Source organism: Heterodontus francisci, chromosome 43 (assembly GCF_036365525.1).
Source record: "Heterodontus francisci isolate sHetFra1 chromosome 43, sHetFra1.hap1, whole genome shotgun sequence".
NCBI lineage: Eukaryota > Metazoa > Chordata > Chondrichthyes > Heterodontiformes > Heterodontidae > Heterodontus > Heterodontus francisci.
Window position 1 is genome coordinate 18,705,173 of NC_090413.1, and position 20,213 is coordinate 18,725,385.

At 41.7% G+C, this 20,213-nt stretch overlaps 1 protein-coding gene across 2 annotated transcripts in view; it reads left to right on the top strand.

The window, feature by feature from the left end:
* The window catches only part of cc2d1a (coiled-coil and C2 domain containing 1A), an 87,842-nt gene that overhangs the window by 35,025 nt on the left and 32,604 nt on the right, over positions 1-20,213 (top strand). For both annotated transcript variants that reach the window (XM_068021044.1, XM_068021045.1), the window contains exons 11-22: positions 375-447; positions 1,845-1,966; positions 2,926-3,052; positions 4,644-4,816; positions 7,199-7,321; positions 10,591-10,649; positions 12,415-12,531; positions 13,802-13,875; positions 14,497-14,555; positions 15,635-15,686; positions 16,566-16,665; positions 18,492-18,582. In XM_068021044.1, the coding sequence (XP_067877145.1) occupies positions 375-447; positions 1,845-1,966; positions 2,926-3,052; positions 4,644-4,816; positions 7,199-7,321; positions 10,591-10,649; positions 12,415-12,531; positions 13,802-13,875; positions 14,497-14,555; positions 15,635-15,686; positions 16,566-16,665; positions 18,492-18,582 (1,170 nt within the window). The remainder of the gene's footprint in view (positions 1-374; positions 448-1,844; positions 1,967-2,925; positions 3,053-4,643; positions 4,817-7,198; positions 7,322-10,590; positions 10,650-12,414; positions 12,532-13,801; positions 13,876-14,496; positions 14,556-15,634; positions 15,687-16,565; positions 16,666-18,491; positions 18,583-20,213) is intronic.

Sequence of the window (20,213 nt, forward strand, 5' to 3'; positions counted from 1 at the left end):
CGATTTGAAACTGTTTGTTTCTACCTGGTGGTTGAGTGAAGTCTGGTCATAATGCCTCTTGCATCTTTTGATGCCTTGACTTTTATTTAAAATAATTTGGTGTAGAAAGGTGATACTTGAACCAGGTTCTGAACTGTGTACAAATCCAATGGTTTTGGTACTGGGAGTTTGGAGGTATTCACAGTGTGGAATACTCACAGCATCTCCCCAACTTCTCCGATGAGGGACTGTGCTACTTTCTTATGTCTGCACTAATATGGGAGAGATGAAAAGATGGTTCAGGTCTACTCCTGACTGATGGTAGTGAAAGGGACAGAAGCTCAGCATAAAAATTCCCTGCTCCTTTAAGAGAACTGTTTTAATTGATCTTTCAGCAATATCAGGATGCCATTCGAGCACATAAAGCAGGAAGGAATGTTAATCTCGGTGAACTCCCAGTGCCACCAGGTGAGGAACAGATTTTATTTTATCTTAATGGTGTAGTACTGTTGGCAGAGCATCCTGAGATCACTGGTATGCAGAGTGCTGATTGATAGCTACTCTGAGCAGTCATCTGTGAGGGCAGGTCCTTCTTTGGAAAAAAAAGTCTTTTCAAACAGTGTTATCTTTTTTCTAGCAGTAAAGAGTGTTGAATATCAACACGAAAACAAAAATAGTTCACAATCACAATTGATAAGTTCAGATGATGCTGAACAAGTGTACCTTCCATTATATTCAACCTTTCATTGGGCATATGAGTTCTGTTCTCAGACTAGTAATTTAAGCGCTGTCAAGTTTTGTCTGTCTCGGTTCAGGTATTGGTTCAGAGAGGAGGTAACCTTGCACCCAGAATGAGATTATTGTCCATGTGCAACGAATAAGGTGGGTGAGGAAAACGCGCCGATTGCCTTTTGGGAAGTGCCTTGCGGGTGTTCCTGGTTGTTGGCACAGCATTGTGGTGCAGAGAATTATTTTGTCCACATGGTGTCACTGGGCCACTGCTAATTCTAGCTTTTATTTCCACCCTCTCCAGTTTCTGCCTGCTGTTCTCACTCCAGTTCACTGTAGTCTGCCTCGCAGAACATTTATTTCACTGCGATACTAGAGTATAGAATGCAAAATAGAGATTTTTTTTTCCATCTGATCAGTCGTAGTGAAAGATTACTTGGAGTTGGTAGTGATGTGGGGGAAAGAAGCCTGTTTTATAAATGCCATTAATGCCAAGTTATTTGGAAACTAGAGCAGCAAGGTGATTGGATTATTACTATTAGGCGTCAATTTGTGCCCGTGGATGTAATCATACATAAGTCACAGCATAGATATTCTCATTGCCAATGGGCTATCTTCACAAATCAGCACAGGTTAGACGTTCTGGGGGCAGTGGGTGGAGGAGACCAAAACCCAGGCCATAAATATAAGATAGTCACTTATAAATCCAGTGTGGAATTCATGACAAACCTTTTTTCACCCAGGCAGTGGTTATAATGTGGAACTTGCTACCACCAGGAATAGTTCAGGAAAATAATAAAGATGCCTTTAAGGGGAAGGTAGAGAAGCACACGAGGGGAAAAAGGAATAGAAGGTTATGCTGATGGGGTTAGATGAAGAGGGTTGAGGGGAAGCTTGTCTTTATCTTAAAAACTGGCATGGACCTCTGGGCCTCTTTCTGTGCTTTAGATTCTATATACTTCCATGGATACGGATATTCATTTAGTACTCCATTCCAAAAGCAATGGTCAAGAAATGAAAGATGATGCAATTGACTGTCGATCATGCCTCCCCAGTAGGTAGGATGGTAGCAGAAAAGGTGGTTAAACTCTGCTCTATTTTTACCTAGTAAATTGTTTTTTTTCCCTCACGTGCAGGTTTCCCACCACTTCAAGGAGCAGAAAGTGGTGCACAGGATCAAAGCATTGTGGGAGTGCTGGAGAATGCAATGAAGTTAGCCCATCAGGAGGTGAATGAAGGTGATGACGAGGAGGATGAGGTGAGCTTGCATAATGGTGGTAAGAAAGAGATGCCATTCTGTGTGTCAGTTTTTAAGCATAAACGTTTTATTCTGTTCCGTGTTGAAATCCAGTTTACATCCCAGTGAGCTACTATAAATCCTGAATTCTTGTGACTTAGAAATAATGTCCCATGACTAGCGTTTTCAAAAAAACCCAAAGCTTTATTTCTATAAGCTTTGTGCTGAAGTGGGTAGCACGCTCCTCTGTTGGCTTCAGGGCATACTAAGAAGGCACCTTGATCTGCCATCTGATGCAACAAAATGAGCTCCTTCACCATGTGGTGAGACAGTTCTTCAGAGGGAGGAGGACCAAGCCAGGTTACACTCTCACCTCTGAGTACAGAGATTGGGGGGAGCCACCAGAGGTCTCTGAGCACCTTAGACAAATACAGGGAGATCCAGCACAGGTCTCTGAGCACCTTAGCGAAAGATATAGAATAATTAGGGACCTGAGAGGGAGTAGTTTTAAAAGAAAGAAAATTGGATAAATATTACCAGCTTTTTCAGTTGAAAAGGCCCCCAGGTCCTTAATTCTTAGTCTTCCTCATTCTCTGCCTCTTGCTAACTTTAACATAGCCTCCAATAGACAGCAAAAGAATGTAACCCAGGCCTCTCCTGCCAGGTTGTTGTAAATTTGAAATGATGCCACTAAACAGGAAGTGCAAGCAGATTTTGTTTGCTTTGTGAGTTTAAGGGAGAATTCAGCATCATTTTAAAGTTTGAATCTTGATTATAGTTTTTGCATAAATGAATTCTTAATGCTACTTTTTGCTAATGTATAACTGTGTCCCTTTTCCTTTCTGCACAACGAGACTTGTTACTTCTGCATTTAGTGAAACATTGAGCCTTGTAACACCTTGTTTCTGTAGAGTGCGAGAATCAGTATGCGATTTGCAAGACATTTTTCTTTATCCTACCCCAAACCTTTTTTTTTTAAGCTAGCACAATGGACAACTGCTCTGAGACCTGCACAGCAAGCACGCCCCCGGACATCGGCATCAGGAGCACCACCAGCTGCCCCTGCTAGCTCTGGGAATCCAGCACAAAAACGGCTGTCAAACAAAGGTAACATGTGGTGGGGGGTTGTGGGTGGTCAACGGCAAAACACAACTCCAGTATATGAATGGAAAACATGTTGAAATCCACACTACAAAACAATTTAAGAAGTGTTTTCCAGATACGTTCATTTTGGTAACTGTTAACGGTCTAGTCATCTTGTACAAAATTTGAAAAACCTAGTCATGTAACAGCGAGGGGAGGAAAAGATCCCCTTACCTCTCTGTCCTGTCGGCGTTGACCTTGAAGGCCCAACCATCCCTTGGTTCATTACCCGAATGACCATTCTTCACCTGTGAACTTATCTGAATGTTGGTAGACTATTTGACTAGGGATGGCATCTCGCCCTAGTCTGCTCACGCACTTTCCAGAAAAGCTCATGAGATTAAGATCATGTTTAATCTTATCCATTTTCCCTGCCTTCCTTACACCAGGGGTATTGCGGCTACCTGCAAGGCTCACCTGCCACCTCAACCTTTGGTTATGGTATGAAGCCAGGGGTCGGCAATCTTTTTTTTACCTGAAGACCTTTTTAAAAATAATTTGCCTGAAATAAAAACTATTGGGAGCTGCAAGACAAAATTTCGACATTTCTAAACCAAATACGTGGCAAATTGCCAAGTGTCTACTAGAATGCGTAATTTGCATATATAAGATAAATGAATTTATGTATGATTAGAAAGAAAATGAAAATTAAAGTAGACTTAACTCTGAATTACCATGTTTTTGACTTTATTTTACTATAGTTTTGTTAGTAAAGTCCGCTTTAAAACAAACTATAACTTCAGATATGTTCAATTAAGACTTTTTCAGTTATTGATTCTCATGATAAAATAATTTCTGATGGCACATTCAGAATAATTTATCATCTCAGCTATATTAGAAACTATGTAGAAAAAGATTATTTCAACAAAAAATCATTTGTAACTGTAAAGTGCAGCATAATTAGCTTTTTATCCTCTCAAACAGGTCTCATAAATTTTTTTTTAGGCCTTTTTCATGTTGATACAATCCAACTGGAAAACGTTGGGAGCCGCTAATGAGATGTTAAAGAGCCACATGCGGCTCCAGAGCATCAGGTTGCAGACCCCTGTACTGAGCATAGACTGGAGGTTGAATGCATCTTCTAGTTTGTGTGACCCAGCATGGCATAAGGCAGTGCCTTTAACTACAGCCCATCAGAAGGGTTCAAATATTTTCTCAGATAGGCGGCACAGTGGCGCAGTGGTTAGCACTGCAGCCTCACAGCTCCAGGGACCCGGGTTCGATTCCGGATACTGCCTGTGTGGAGTTTGCAAGTTCTCCCTGTGTCTGCGTGGGTTTTCTCCGGGTGCTCCGGTTTCCTCCCACAAGCCAAAAGACTTGCAGGTTGATAGGTAAATTGGCCATTATAAATTGTCACCAGTATAGGTAGGTGGTAGGAAAATACAGGGACAGGTGGGGATGTTTGGTAGGAATATAGGATTAGTATAAATGGGTGGTTGATGTTCGGCACAGACTCGGTGGGCCGAAGGGCCTGTTTCAGTGCTGTATCTCTAATCTAATCTAATAGGTGTGGTATATCATTGGACTAAGCACTTTCTTTATTCCACCCTTGCAGCTCAACAGCAGTTGGAATTCTTGGAGAACAGAAAGAAGCAGTTCATGCAGGCAGCACTCCGTACGAAACAGAAAAATGATATTGACGGGGCAAAACTGTATCTTCGGCAGGCAAAAGGGCTGGACCCCATGATTGAGGCTGCCAAGTGTGGGCTGCCTGTAGATGTTACCAAGGTAAAATAACTTTGCTTTCTGAATTGATTTTTTTTTTCTCTTTGAATAAGAGCCCAATGTGTAACACTACTTTTGCACAAATTTATTTGCTGTTAAAAGACTTTATATCGCCCTTTCATAACCACAGGACGTCCCAAAGCGCTTTACAATCAGTGAAGTACTTTTGAAGTGTAGTCATTGTTGTAATGTTGGAAACACAGCAACAGATTTGCACACAGCAAGCTCTCAGAAACAATCGTGTTTTTGTTTGTGTGATGTAGAGTTAGGGGCACGAGGGAAAATTCTCCTGTTTCAAAATAGTGCCTTGGGATCTTTATGCCCACCTGAAAGGGCAGAGGGGACGCCTTGGTTTAACATCTCATCCGAAAGACAACCGCTCCGACAGGGCAGCACTCCCTCAAGTACTGAGTCCTGTATGTCCTCAATCATGAAGCGCTAGAGATACTGAGAAAGGAATTAAAACAAAAAGCTGGTACTTTGCTAAAGGGTAAATCGTATTTGAGTGTTATCCCCGACAATGTCAATAATGTCATTTGAAGTCTTTAAGTGTCATTTTAGTCTAGAACCCAGCAACCATTTTCGGGTTGCAAACAATATGGAACTCAAAATGCTAAAGATTTCAGCAGATTTTTCACGCTGTTGATTATTTATTCATTTTTGATTTTTCCTTGCTGAGGTACAGTTCCATGAGTGCTGATTGCAACTTCACTATCCTGCCCAAATTGTCATTGCTCATATGTGAGCCTTTGTGGTACAACAACAACTTGCATTTATAGACTCTTTTAGTGCCTTGGAATGTGTTATATTCTAATGTGGGGGGGGGGGGGAAGAAGGAAATAAAAACAATAAAATTATAGACGATGAAAAACCTGGCCACTAAGGTGGGTCTTTGAAAGGTTTTAAACCTGGAGAGGGAAGTGGGGGAAAAAAGGAGTGGTTTAGGAAGATAATTCCATTGTGGGGGAGGAGTGAAAAACAGCCTTCAGTAGCAGTGTCCTCCGCGATATTTATCCCTCCAAATGACATCACTAAAATATATTATTGTTCATTATCTCATTGCTGCTTGTGGGTGCTGGCTGAGTGCAAACTGGCTGCTGTGTTTCTTATAAGTAAAACAATGACGACACTTCAAAAATACTTAATTGATGTAACGTGCATTGGGGTCCTGAGGTAGTGAAAGGCGCTACAGAAATGCAGTTATTTCCCTTTCTTCTGGGAGTGATGTGTGATGAGTGTGGGCAATGTTGTGGAGATGGAAGTATGCAGTCTTAGTGATGGGTAGGATGTGGTTTTCGAAGCTGATCTCTGGGCTGAACAGAACAGCAAGGTTTTGGACAACCTCATTCAGGCTGAGTTGGCAGCCAGGGAATGCCTAGAGTCAGTGACAAGGGACAAGTTTATGGTAGGGGCTGAAATCAATGGGTTGATCTTTTGAGGGTCAGTTGAAGAAAACTTTGACTCAATGTTAGACAGGAAATCTGACCACACATTGGGTTGAGGGAGTAATGGAAAGGTAGAACTCTGTCTCCTCAGCATACATATGCTGTCTGTGGATGATGTCTTTTGAGGGGTAATATGTATATGAGAAAGAGGAGAGGCTAATGATATATCTTTTAGGAACTCCAGAGTCAGAAGGATGGGGGAGAAAAAAAGTATTGCTATCGATGCACTGGCTTATTTCAGCCATATTGGAGTAGAACCACACTAGGAAAACCCACAGAGTTGAACAACGGACACTGAGAGGTCGAGGAGGACAGAGGAGTAATGGAGAACAATCACAGAAGATATTATTTATGACTTTGGACAGGATGGTGTCTGAGAGCGGAGACAGAGACTGAAGTGATTTGATTAGGGGGTTTCGGAGAGGTGGACATGGAGCTGGGAAGTGATGACATGTCTGAGGATGTTGGAGAAGAAGAGGAAGTTAGAGATGGGTGGGAGAGGACAGACAAATCAAGAATGGGCTTCATGAAGAGGGAACATGAAGTGCCAGAAGACTGTTTGATGTGGAGGCTGCACATCTAAGCACTATCCTATCCATATACATGCACTGACAGCAGGAGTCACTGGACACTCGGTGAATAGTCACTCTGGTCAGATTTGGCATCCCTTATGCTTCCTAACTAACCCTCATGGAGTTGTAACCATGCAAATGCGAAGTTAGATCGCTTTGTCTGTGTTCCTACTGGCAACCGGACTTTGGTGCCAGGCTATCCTGGAGAATGCCATGCCCACATGCAGCTAGGTAGAGTAGCTGGTGACCCACAGTTCCAGATTCCGGGAGCTCTCATTACATCAGCTAAGATGAGTTTTAACAATGCTGGCAAAACCATTTGAAAAGCAAGAGGTATTTAACCTTTGTGATGTTCCTCAAATTTCTAGGTGCCTGCGCCCCCGGCCAATGAAGAAGACTTTGTGCTGGTGCAGCGTCGAGGAGTGCATGTCCCCCAAAAAACCGCGGAGCAATATGGTCAGCTGCTGGAAGTGCTGAAACAACAGTATGAGGTAAAACCACACAGTGTGCCAGTAATGCAGGGCTAGGGCATAGGCTATGTGCAATATCTCCAGTCTTTCTAAATACAGTAATTATAAAGTAAACAGGTGTAGTCTTATTTAAGTAATTCTAATTGAATTTGTGGTAGGAATTCTGACAGGATTAAATTCATTTGGCTCCCATTCTTATCCCTCTCATTTAGTGGAGACTCTTAATCTCCCAACATGCTATGCTCTGCTCCCTGTGTGGATGCATTGGACTGCCAGTTCCTAGTGAATGTCAAGATTATCCTGTAGAGTTTACATATTTTTGGAATGATCTGTAGTACTTACTCACTGGAGGTTTAATTATACCACTACCTGCAACATGTAAATGCGTAACCACTCATTCACCATCCAATTTTTATTTTATGATTTTGAATTATTTGGTATGATAGCTTAACTCTTGGGAGTCCAGGTATGAGGCAAGAGTAAACAAACTAGGGTTGTATTCCCTGTAATTTAGAAGGTTGGAGGTGATTATATCAAAGATTAAGATATTAAGGAGAACAAGTAGGGTAGATAGGGAGAAACTATTTCTGCTCAATGGAAGTCTCGGACTATGCCCTAGACCTAGAAATTAGAGCCAAATCTTTCAGGTGTAAAACTAGGAACACTTCTACATGCAAATAGTGGTGGAAGTTTGGTGCTCTCATCCACAACCAGCAATTAACATTTGTTAATTTTAAGGCTTTGGGGCAATGACTGGTATCGGGAGTTAGGTAGCAGATTAGCCATGATCTCATTGAATGGCAGAACAGGCTTGAGTGGCTAAATGGCCTCTTTCTGTTCCTATGTTCCAACATCCAGTCTATAATCCAGTTTAGGGACTTGAATGAGCAAGGCATAGAGGGATACGAAATTAATGCAGGCAGGTGGGATTAGTATAGATAGGCATTATGATAGGCATGGACGCAGTGGGCTGAAGGGCCTGTTTCTATGCTGTATGACTCTGACTCTATAATCGGCATCTTTAATTCTTTAATGCAGGTTTTCGCGCAACTGTGAAACTTCTGTCCAGTGTAAACAGTGTAGGGTGCTAATGTGACCTATACACCTTGTTTTGTAATGAAGTTTACTTATAAACAATAGATCTCTGACTTGTGTGTGAATAATGGGATTTTTCAGTATTATAAAATACCTTGTAGATCTTGTCTTTTCATCAATGTTTGGAAGCATTGCTGCATGGCTCTCTGACAGTTTTTTGTGACTGTGTTATACAGTGGCAGAGAATTTTATCATATTTACATATTGTGATGTAGCATAGTGCATAAATTGAAAAGTCTCTAATTCTATGCCAGCGCATACATTATGCTGTATACTTTTCATGCACAACTGGTTTCTGTAGTCCATAGATTATACTCTCTGCTCCCTACATAACTGGAAAGATATGTCTTCCAGTGTCATTACTGAGGTTGTGTTGCACTGTCAGAGGTGCCAGCTTTCAGATAAGGTGTCAAACAGAGATTTGGTCTGCCCTCTCAGGTGGCCAATAGTTATTCCTCAACCAGAATCTCAAAAGCAAGTTTTCTGGTCACTGTCACATTGCTATTTGTGCGAGCCTGCTGTGTGCAAATTGATTTCAGCGTTTCCAGGCATTACAACTGTGCTTTAAAGGCTGTTGAGTGCTTTGGGACATCTGAGCTTGGCAAAGGTACTATATAAATGCAACATTTCTTTCTTTCAAGTTTGCTGATATGTTAGAGTGCCATTCAATTATTCAATAGGTAAAGTTTCGTGCCCAGTGTGTTACTGAGTGGTTCAAATCAGAAAGGTCTCTGTTTGATTCTCCGTTTCTGCTGAGAGAGTTGATCTCATCCAGCTCAATGGTCGATGCTACAGTTTACCCCAGAAGATGAGGAAAAATGAGCCTACTCCTGATCACTTTCCAGAGACACCTGTCGGACAGTGATTTGTGTGTGACCCTGTGGTGAGGATAGCAATGGGCTCAGTTGTGATTTCCCCCCCACCTTTATCCACCGCCCACCCCCCCCCCCCCCCCCCCCCCGACCATGGTTAAATAGCTTGTCAGTATTCACAGTCAAGACGTGCAGATCTACTTGGGCAAGGCAATAGAGGGTGCTTGGCACCAGTGGGACCAAACACTGGCAAGAGTCGGAAGGGGCATAAAGGGAGAAAACATGAAAAGAAAATAGCACCTGATCAAAACTGACCATATCAGTGCTAGGAGGGAGAGAAACTAGCTGTCAGATGGTGTCTCATGCTGTTATCAGGTCGTACTTACCGGAAGTGGTAAATGTGGTCAATGATGTGGCGGAGGAAACGATAAATCTTCACTTTTTTTTATTTTTTAAAAAATATACTTTTTGTAAAAGTACATTACATAACAGTTTGAATTTGACCTTGCATAAAGTGCTGTACAGTTCAATTGCTTTCGATCTGAGGTGCGTCACGACACTTGCAATTACAAGTTCTATTTGTAATATGCATTCCATGATTTCATGTCAAACATCCTCTGGTGCATACAACCTGAGTTGGGTTCCAGTGTACTATGGCAGGAGGACTGTGACCTTTCCCCAATGAGCCTTTGCAATGGCTACCCCAAGCTTTAATACATCCCTCAGTGTGTAATCCTGTACCTTGGAGTGTTCCAGTCTACAACACTCTCTGTCGATGATAGCTCCTTGCATTGAAGACCGACAAGTTTTGGGCAGACCAAAGAGCGTCTTTCACCGAGTTGATGATCCTCCTGCAGCACTTGATGTTTGTTTCTGTATGCGTCCCTGGGAACAGCCTGCAGAGCACAAGTCCTGCACTACGAGCTGCTCAGGATGAACCTGAACAAAAACCATGCATACCTTTCCAGACCTTCTTTGCAGACCTTCTATACTGGTACCGGGTCAGTAAGTGTAAGTTTTTAAGGTAAACATTTCAACAGACTTTAATGTTTCCACATCAGCATTAAAACTAACATGTTTTTAATGAATGTAGCCAAGGCAGATATTTTGAGCAAGTACCTGTTCTGTAACGATGCATTATAGCAGCAATGCATGTAATATACAAGATGTGAACTTGCCAAAGTCACACTATCACCAACAGACTGTAATGAAGAAAATACTATTTTAATCTTTCAGTCAGAAATGCAGCCTGTTAACATTTGCACTCTTGCTGTCACTGAAATAAGATTTGACTTTACTAGAGACAAAAGTCAACTGTATTTGGGGACAGCCCATACGATCACTCTGCTTACTAATGGTCTTGCGTTATGTTTCTTTCTACAGACATGCATGCAGTACTCCAAGCAATATACACACCTCGGAAGTGTGTCAGAGACCACCAAGTGAGTGCAGATATACCCTTGAGTGTGTAAGCTAAAATTTTTGATCATCTGGAGTGACTTGCAAAGATATTAATGTGACAATTCCAGTGAAGTCACAACTGATGGGTGAAACTCGGTCTGTTTTCTAAGAATCTGCTGGTACCTGACCATTTTGCTGGACCATGTCCATGTGCATGTGCAGGATCTTTGACTGTGTGTTTTGGTGCAGGGGGGAAACAGCAAACCACATTCTGCTCGCCAGTCAACTACTGCTGGACTGAACCAGGGATTGAATCCCAGGCTGTCTTGTTTTAACTTTCCCTTCCCTGTCCTAGAGATGCTGAGGTTCCCACTGGCACCTTAGTTAAGATCGTTTTAACTTGTCTAGGGATGGAATCTGGAATTTCCTGATGAATTGGATCAATTTTATATTGAACAACATATTTAAAGCTTTTGACTGACTTCTTACAGTTAATGTCCTAGGGTATCACTGCAGCATCCTTTATGGTCTCTGTACTACAGCTCGTTCAGAAAACTATTAAATTAGAAATGAGATTGCAGATACAGTGCATTTCATTTTTGAGAACTTTTGATTTCACGTTTGATTTCTTGAACTGAATACTTCTAGTTTTCAGACAACAATCCTGGTTTTGGATCATTTTATATTCACCATAATTCCAGAAACCTTTTAAATGTGAAATATTGGAAATGAAATGAATGAAGTAAATGAAGTGCTTGTGCCTTTTTTTGAGTATTTTATCAAAATGTTAAGCAGTCGTAAAGGTTTAATGTTAATTTTCATTTAAGTGGTGTTTTCAAGCATTCACTAATATTTTCTTAAACTTTGTTAAAATTAATCATGTATTGCTGAGGTTAAAAAAAACTCCAGGTGCCAGTGGTTAGCGCCTAGGACTGAAATACTGACTCCCTGAACCAGCGGCACAAATAGAGATGAATGGTTTGGATCTAATCACCATTACAGAGACATTGGTTACAAGGTGCCAAGGTTGGGAAATAAATATTCCAAGCTACACAACATTTTGAAAAGACTGACATAATGGAAAAGGAGGAGGAGTAACCCTCATAGTAAAGAATGACATCAGGCCAGTACTGAGAAAAGATCTTGGTTCAGAAGATCAGGAAGTAGAATCAGTATGGGTGGAGATTAGGAATACTAAGGGTCAGAAAAGACTGGTGGGAGTAATTTATAAGCTCCCTAGCCATTGGACAGAGCATTAAGCAAGAAATACTTGGAGCTTGTAACAAGAGGCAATATAATAATCTTGGGGGACTTTAGTCTTTATATAGACTGGACAATTTAAATTGGCAAAAGTAGTCTGAAAGCATTTGAAGAATGCTTTTGTAACAGTTTCCTGGAGAGAGTTGTCTGGATCTTGAACGTCTTACCTGAAAAGGTGGTGGAAGTGGATTCCGTAAATAATTTTAAAAGGGAGTTGGACAGGAATTTGAAGATGAGGTACTTGCAGGGTTAAGGGGCAAAAAGTGGGGATGTAGGACTAAGAATGACTGCTCTTTCTAAGAACCAGCACAGACACGATAGGCCGAATGGCCGCCTCCTGTGTTGTAAATTTCTATGATTCTATTCTAAGTCAGTCAGGCAGAAGGGATTTGAAGCTGCTTTGATTGAATAACTTAAAAGGTCAATGGGGGTGGGATGAGTCAAGTTCCTTTATAGTGAGTGAGCCATAAACAGCGTGTTTATATGAAAGATATAGCTAATTTTTTCTAATCATTTCATATCAATGTGTGTGTGCTTGTGTTTAAGATTTGAGAAAATGGCAGACGATTGTAAAAAGAACATTGAGATTCTGAAGCAGGCGCATGCCCAAGGCTACCCTCTACCCAAATACCACCATGAGGAGAGGACCTTCCAAGTAGTAAAGTGAGTAGCAGTTACAGAGATGGGCAATAGGCTTGGTTCAGCTATGGTAATAAGTTCTGCATTTGTAAAAGGCTTGAAAACCTTTTAAGGATGACTTTGAGTGATATTAACATGCAGCACTTTACAATTTCATATGAAATTTCATAACCTGTGATATTAACCTGCAATTTTAAAATAAAATAAGAAAATGGATCCAACTCTAGAACTTGGACAGATTATCAAACCCAACACATTGGTGCAGTCTGGAGAAAATCCACTTTACTTTTCTATTTTGGATGTGATGTTAAACCGATGTCTCCCTGTGGTTTAGTAAGATGCTAAAGATCAGACAACACTATATAAAGAAGAACATGCTGTTCTCCTGCTGCCCTGACAAATATTCCTCCCTCAACCAACACGACAAGAAATAGTTGAGCTGATTATTTATCACATTGCTGTTTATGGCATCTTGCTGTGCTAGGGTTGCCTTCAAATCAAAAGTAACTGCACTTCAAAAATAATTTATTTGGAACGTTTTTCAGGGACGTGATCAATTGCTGCATCAATGCAAGTCTGCCTTTCTATTGCCTTAAATCTGCACCCCCCCCCCACCCCGCCCTGCCCCAAAACCACCACCCTCCTCCATTACAATAGAATCTTTGGAAGGGGGACTCAGTGGCATATTTTTTATAGTACAAGCAATATGTTGGAATTTAGTTGTGGTGCAGGGTGGATTTAGGTCAGCTGTGAAATCTTTGCTTTTAAAAATACATGTATGGTGATAACAATACTGATGTGGGCATGCTGCTTAATTTTATTTTTATATACAAAACTGTGAAAAAAGCTACGTATAAGTACAACTATTAATGGGGAGGAACAGCTCAAAGTTCTTCAATGTAGCTTTTACTTTGAGGTGCAGTGGTTTTTAAACACAGGCAGCCATTCCAAGCACACAACATCCTACAATAAAAAGAATGACCAGCTAATCTGTTTTTTGGTATTATTGATTGAAGTGGAAAATTGGATCAAGACTCCCTGTACTTGTTCAAATTGTGTCATGGAATCTTGAGTCTAGAGTCTACCTGAACTTCTGGAAGAGGCAGGCAGGACATTGGTGTTACACTTTCTCAAATGGCAGCGCTGCCACACTTGACTGTCTGTCTAAATTACGTAGTTGGGTCATATTTTGGGGCCAGGGCCCTTGGGTTTTGGGCCCCAGAGGTCAGAAACCTGCAGTCAAGTTCTGCTGATGCAGTAATACATTTCAATGTCTGTTTTTGCTTTATTTCAGGATATTTCCCAATCTCACAAACAGCGACATGATACTTCTTATCGTTAAAGGAATCAACCTGCCCTCTCCTTCAGGTAGTGAAATATGCTGATGGTTTTCCAAACCTGTAACTCGATCTCGATGTAGGGACCCATGCTGGGCATGAGAGTAAAAGTATCACTAAATGCAGAGCAGCTGCCTTAGCTGTTGGCTCCACAGTGTTAGTTACAGGCAGGCATCTAACGGAAAGCCAGCAGCAGAGGTTGTTTTTGATTACATCATTGCTCATCTTATTCAGTTCAGTACAACTGTTTTCCATCCCCACTCCCCACCTTCCATGTAGCCTTTATTTTTTACAAACCAGGCCTGTACACTGTGCTGCTTATGGAGCTTGTAAGGTGGTGAGCATCTGCTCTGATTTATACAATGCTGGAGATCCAAGCAGACTTGCTGCAGTTTCTGTGAGAGATTCCTTTTTGCATCAACTCCCTCTGCACATGTGGGAAAGGAGGGGTAAAGTATTACTGTAAAGAGGGGCTCATTTTTGCACTATTTTCCATTGAAGAACTGTGATGGATGAACTGCCAGTCTCCAGGGAGTACTACTACCTCTTAGCTGGCTGGACATGGGGCTAATTTTTATTTTGAAGAGAATAGAATTTTTGTTCCCATGCTGAACCCCAGCTGTATAAATAATGACTTCTTATTTCCGTTCAGGTGTTGCACCGAATGATCTTGATGCCTTTGTCAAGTTTGAATTTGCTTTCCCAAACACGGTAAGTACATTATTATAAGAGGTGCACATTGGTTCAGCCAGCTGGGAATTCAGGTGAAGGGCCAAAGTCCAGGGTGGAGGATAACCATTCAAACTGAAAAGAATAGGATAGCAGACAAGATAAAGAGCCTTTGCTGAGGTAGTTTTGGTTTTGGTGGAAAGGAAGAAAGCAGTTTCACAGTTTTTATGCCCTGGAAAAGTGAGTTAGTAGGAAGCAGTTTATTCAGTTTAAAAACTGTTGTGAAAAGACCATCCCGTGAAGTGTTTTATGGCCTTTATTTCACTGAAGTACATGGCTTGTGGCTTAATGTAGAGATACAATGTGACAGGATTCTGTTGGATGTCAGACTGCCTGCTGTTTACTGATCACATTAGAAACTTGCACATGGAAGAAAGAGAAGAATAGCGAGCCGGGAGAGAACACCAGTGGAAGTAATGAAGAACAGAGTACTTTGAAAGATGGAGAGAAGTGGTACTGTTGACCTACATTGGCTCCCAGTCCACAATGCCTTGATTTGAAACTTTCCAATCTCTCCATGTCTTTGTCCCTCCCTGACTCTGCAACCTCCTCCAGCCCTACAACCCTCCAAGATCTGTTTTTGCTCCTCCAGTTCTGGCCTCTTGCTCATACCCAGCTTTCGTTGCTCCGCTACTGGCGGCTGTGCCTTCAGTTGCCTAGGTCCTAAGCAGTGGAATTCTTTCCCTAAATCTCCCTCCCCCTCTCTTTTTAAGTTGACTCTTAAAACCTACCTGTTTGACAAACTCTTGGTTGCCTACCCTAATATCGCCTTATGTGGCTCGGTGACAAATTTTGTCAGATTATGATCCTATGAAGTATCTTGTGATATTTTACTATGGTAAAGGTGCTGTATATGTGCCAGTTGTTGTCTTAAATTTAATCCTAATTCAGATATTGTTGAGATGGATTTAGTCTTGGATTTTTTTTCAGCTAATGATTTTGAGTTCTTTAAAAACCATCAGCCCTTGTCACAGTTTCAGTTCTAACTGGTTGATGCCCTTGTTTTCTTGAAACTTGTCTACTGCTGCAAGTTATGGTGTACATTCTATTTTATTCAACAGGAAGAAGCGCAGAGAGACAAAACCAACGTGGTTAAAAATACAAACTGTCCAGGTATGTGGGGCGGGAGAGCTACCATGTGAACTCGTAAACCTGACCAATCACTTACTTATCCGTTTGCTGTGGTCAGCATGGACCATGTGATGTAAGTCATGGCTCAGTGGGTAGCACTCCTACCTCTTGGTGAGAGAGTCTGTGTTCATGCCCCACTTGAGTACATAATCCAGGCTGACCCTCCAGTGCAGCACTGAAGAAGCACTGCACTGAGGTTTTTGGGATGAGACATTAAACTGAGGCCCTTGACTTTGTTGCCTTGTCAGGTGGATGTAAAAGTGCTTATGGCACAATTCAAAAAAAGTTCTCCTCCTTGGTGTCCTTCAACCAGCATCATTAAAACAGATGCTCTAGTTATCACATTACTGTTTGTGGATGCTTGCTGTGTCGAAATTGGTTGCCATGTTTCCTGCATTACAACAGTGACTAGCCTTCAGTAAGTGCTTCATTGGCTGTAGAGCGCTTTGGATCATCCCAAGGTCGTGAAAGGAAAATCTTTTCAATAAGATTGTTGGGATGTATGGAGGGAGTGGGAGGAATTTCAGCTGCTGCAGTAGTTGGTGGAAGAGGTAGGCCAAGCAGCTGGATTTGGTGACCAGGAGTGGAGCGAGCAAGGTGCCAGGACTGATGAGTGTTGGGATGGGACAACCACTGAGACTGAGTGGCAGCAGCAGTGGAGATCGCAGGGTGTGGTGAACAATGGGCTGACCACTCACCATTCCTCTGAAATTATGATAAATTGCTGCACTGTTTTAAAACAACAGTGGCAGCAGGGGCAATACTTAACACAACAGCCTGCTTCAATGAGTATTTTACTCTTGAATGGTGTTTCGTTAAGTAAGCTCAACAATAATAATCTCACTTTTTGTTGTCTACCAGAATTTAAAGAGCAGTTCAAGCTGAACATCAACCGAGGACATAGAGCATTCAAACGGGTGGTACAAACTAAAGGAATTAAGTTTGAAATACTCCATAAAGGGTATGAATTTTTTTTTTTTAAGTGCTCAACTGAAGAGATTTTGTTTGGAAACTTATAACTGTTAGATTGATACAGTTCTAAACATTCCCTCACATCATATTGGTGATCTAGTGATGTTCTGATACCAACCACAAGGAGGCACATGAGTGCAGCAGTTGTGATGCAATAGCCCAATATAGTGAAAGTCCATTCTTCACTGTATCATTCGCTTAAAGTTTTAATCTATACATTACAGGACATTTCCCATCCACAATTTCACCTTTTCCATTTTTCTTTTAATATCATTATTAGAGCTTGTGTGCATTTTGGCCTACTGACTATTCAGGCTCCTGTCAGAGGAAGGAGAGGGTGGGAAGTCTGGCTGAATTGTAGCTAAGAGCTATGATGCAGAGCATGAAATACCTCTTCCTTCTCTTTTGCTCCTCCGCCCCAATGATGCTAGATGTATTTGAGAATTGTCCGTGATGCAATTTCTGTTTTTAACATTTAAGACCTTGTTATTGGGAGTTGACTTGTTTTCTACCAGTTGTTTTAAGAAGTAAAATTGGGAGACCGTTAAGTCCACTTGCTTATCCCCTCCTCTCCCATTCCTGCCATTCTTACCACTAACCTCCCAGGGGAGATGACTTTATTTGACAGTGGCAGCAGCCACCAGATATAGGAACAGGAGTAGGCCATTCAACGCTCCGCATTCCTGATCCATAATCTCTTGATACCCTTACCTAGCAAATTTATTGATCGCGGTCTTGAAAATTTCAGTTGACACAGTCTTTTGAGGGAGTTGAATGTTTCCACTATCTTCTTGAGTGGAAGAAGTGCCTCCTGATTTCATTGCTGAATGGTTTAGTTCTGATTTGAAGATTATGCCACCTTGTTTTGGGTTCTCCCACCAGACAAAATCACTTCTCTTTAGCTACCCATCAACTCCTTTAATAATCTTAAGCACCTCAATTAGCTCATCCCTCAGCTTTCTAAAATCAAAGGAATATAAGTCATGTGTATGCAACCTGACATAATGAAACCAAGGTTAAACAATTAAACTTTGGTGAATCTGCACTGTAGCCCCTCCAAGACCAAATCCTGAAGTGCAGTTCCCAGAACTGAATGTAGTTCTTCCAGATTTTGTACAATTGTAGCGCAACTTCCTCCCCTTTTGTATTCCAACTCGCTTGAGATCAAGACCAAAATTCCATTAGCCTTTTTGATAACTTTTTGTACCAATCCACTAACGTTTAGTGATTTGTGTTCCTGAACACCCAAATCTCTTTGCTGCTCCACAGTTTCTAGTCTCTTGCCATTAAGAAATTATTCTGGTATGTTTTTCTTGGATCCAAAGTGGATGATCTTGGACTTCCCCACATTGAACGCCCCATCTGTCAGTTTTGACTTTAATCATAATATGCCCCTTTGTAACTTCAGCAATCATCTTCCTGTACCTCCTAACTTAATATTGACTCTTTAAACTCTCTAAACAATCCTTATTCCTTCTTCCAAAGTTATTGATGTATGTGGTGAAAAGCTGAAGTCCCAGAACAGATCCTTTCAAACACCTTGTCACCCCCTGCCAATCCCTTTATCCTTACTCTCTGTCTCTAATCAACCAACCTATTATACCACGCCAATGTGGTAACTCTATTCTGAGTTACCGGACCAAATAAAGTCATGATGGCCATGATGCCCAAGTTGCACAGTCAATGCCTTGCCGCACCTACCCCAACCTCCATGCTGACTGAGATCACCTAAGGGTTGCAGCTCCAATGTAAAGTAACTGTGTGCTGTTACTCTGCTTGTAGTAGAGAAAAAGATGTTCCTTTATACCTTAACAGGGGGCTTTTCAAGAATGACAGAGTTATTGGAACAGCTCAGCTTAAGCTGGAGAAACTTGAGTCACAGTGTGAGATTCGGGAAATCCTGGAGGTGAGATTTCATAACTGAGTGAGTTATACTAGCAAGATATCACTTTCATTTATCAATTGCAAGTTAGATACCTGCAGTTATGGAGCTCAAGGGCAACTTTAAGATTCTATGGGGCCCCAATTGACACAATTGCAAGGTCTGTATGGGGAGGTGAACAGATGGAGTTTTGGGTTTAGCTACATCCACATATCCATCACCCTCTGAACAGACTGTGAAGACAGTAGTCAATAAATTAAAGAGAAATGGAGAGTTGTTTCGTGAAAGAACTGATTTGTAGAGTGTAGAGACACTATGCGGTATATCGGGGACCAACCAGAGAGCCAATCCTGGTAGATTTCCAGGTTTATCCATCAATGATTATTGTTTTTTCATTACTATCTTCAATCATTGTTGTTGTAACTATCGAAACTGCTTTTGCTTCATCTCACTCCTCTTTCCCCCAAGCTCAAGAGCACAGCTCTTCTTACTCCCACACCATGCCTGTGCCCAGGGTCCCATCCTTGGTGGCCTCCTTGGCTTGTTGGCTTCTTGGCAACATCACATATAATTGAGAGCTGCTTTCACATGTACGCTGATGGCACCCAGCTCTACCTCTTTATCACTGGCCTTGACTCCACAACCAGCACTCTGCTGACCGATTTGTTTAATTGATAGACCAATGTGTTTTCTAATTGGTGAGAAGCTAGGAACTGTGGACGAGCGGAAAGAGTTAAGGGTCCAAGTACAGGTACCAAAAATAATTAACAAGGCTAATAGAATGTTGGCCTTTATCTTATGGGGGCTGGAATACAAAAGGGTAGAATTCATTACTACAGTTATATAAATCCCTGGTTAGACCCCATCTGGATTACTGCATTCAGTCTTTGTTGGGGGATGGTGGTGGAGACAGTGGCATAGTGGTAATGTCATTGGGCTAGTAATCCAGAGGCCTGGGCTAATGCCCTGGGGACATGGGTTCAAATCCCACCATGGCAGCTGGGTGATGTCAGGAAGCATCTCTTTATACACAGATTGGTGGAAATCTGAATTTTGGAACTTTTTTTCTGCTTCCCCACAAAAAGCTGTTGAGGGGGTGGGGGTGTTAATTGAAAATTTCAAAACTCCGATTGATAGGTTTTTGTTAAGCAAGGATAGTGAGGGTTACAGAGCCATGTAAATAGATGGAGATATGATGCAGATCAGCCATAATCTAATTTAATGGCAGACAGGCTCATGGGGCTGATTAACTTTTACTCCAGTTCCTATCAGTTAATGGATGGGCAAGCACTGTCTTCAAGGGATGACTGAAGTACCTGTCTCTGGCTGAGACAGGGTGGTGGAGAATATAGAATTGCTATTAGACCTGACGCCCTTCCCATTTGAAATACTGGCTACCACATGCACTATTTAACAAGGGGCAGTATATACTGAACAACATACCAACATGCCAATCTGGCAGAGCAGCAGTAATTTAACCGTCTGCTACTGCCAAGCTAATCCTTGCCTGTTGGCTGTTGCCAATCCCACAGGGTGAGCTGTATCTTGTATTCATTCCTCGCCGTCCAGCTTTTCTTCCCACAAGTTCCTGGACACGATTAATGGAATTCACTGCTCAAACAAAGATACTCAAAACCATCAATGCAGATTGACGG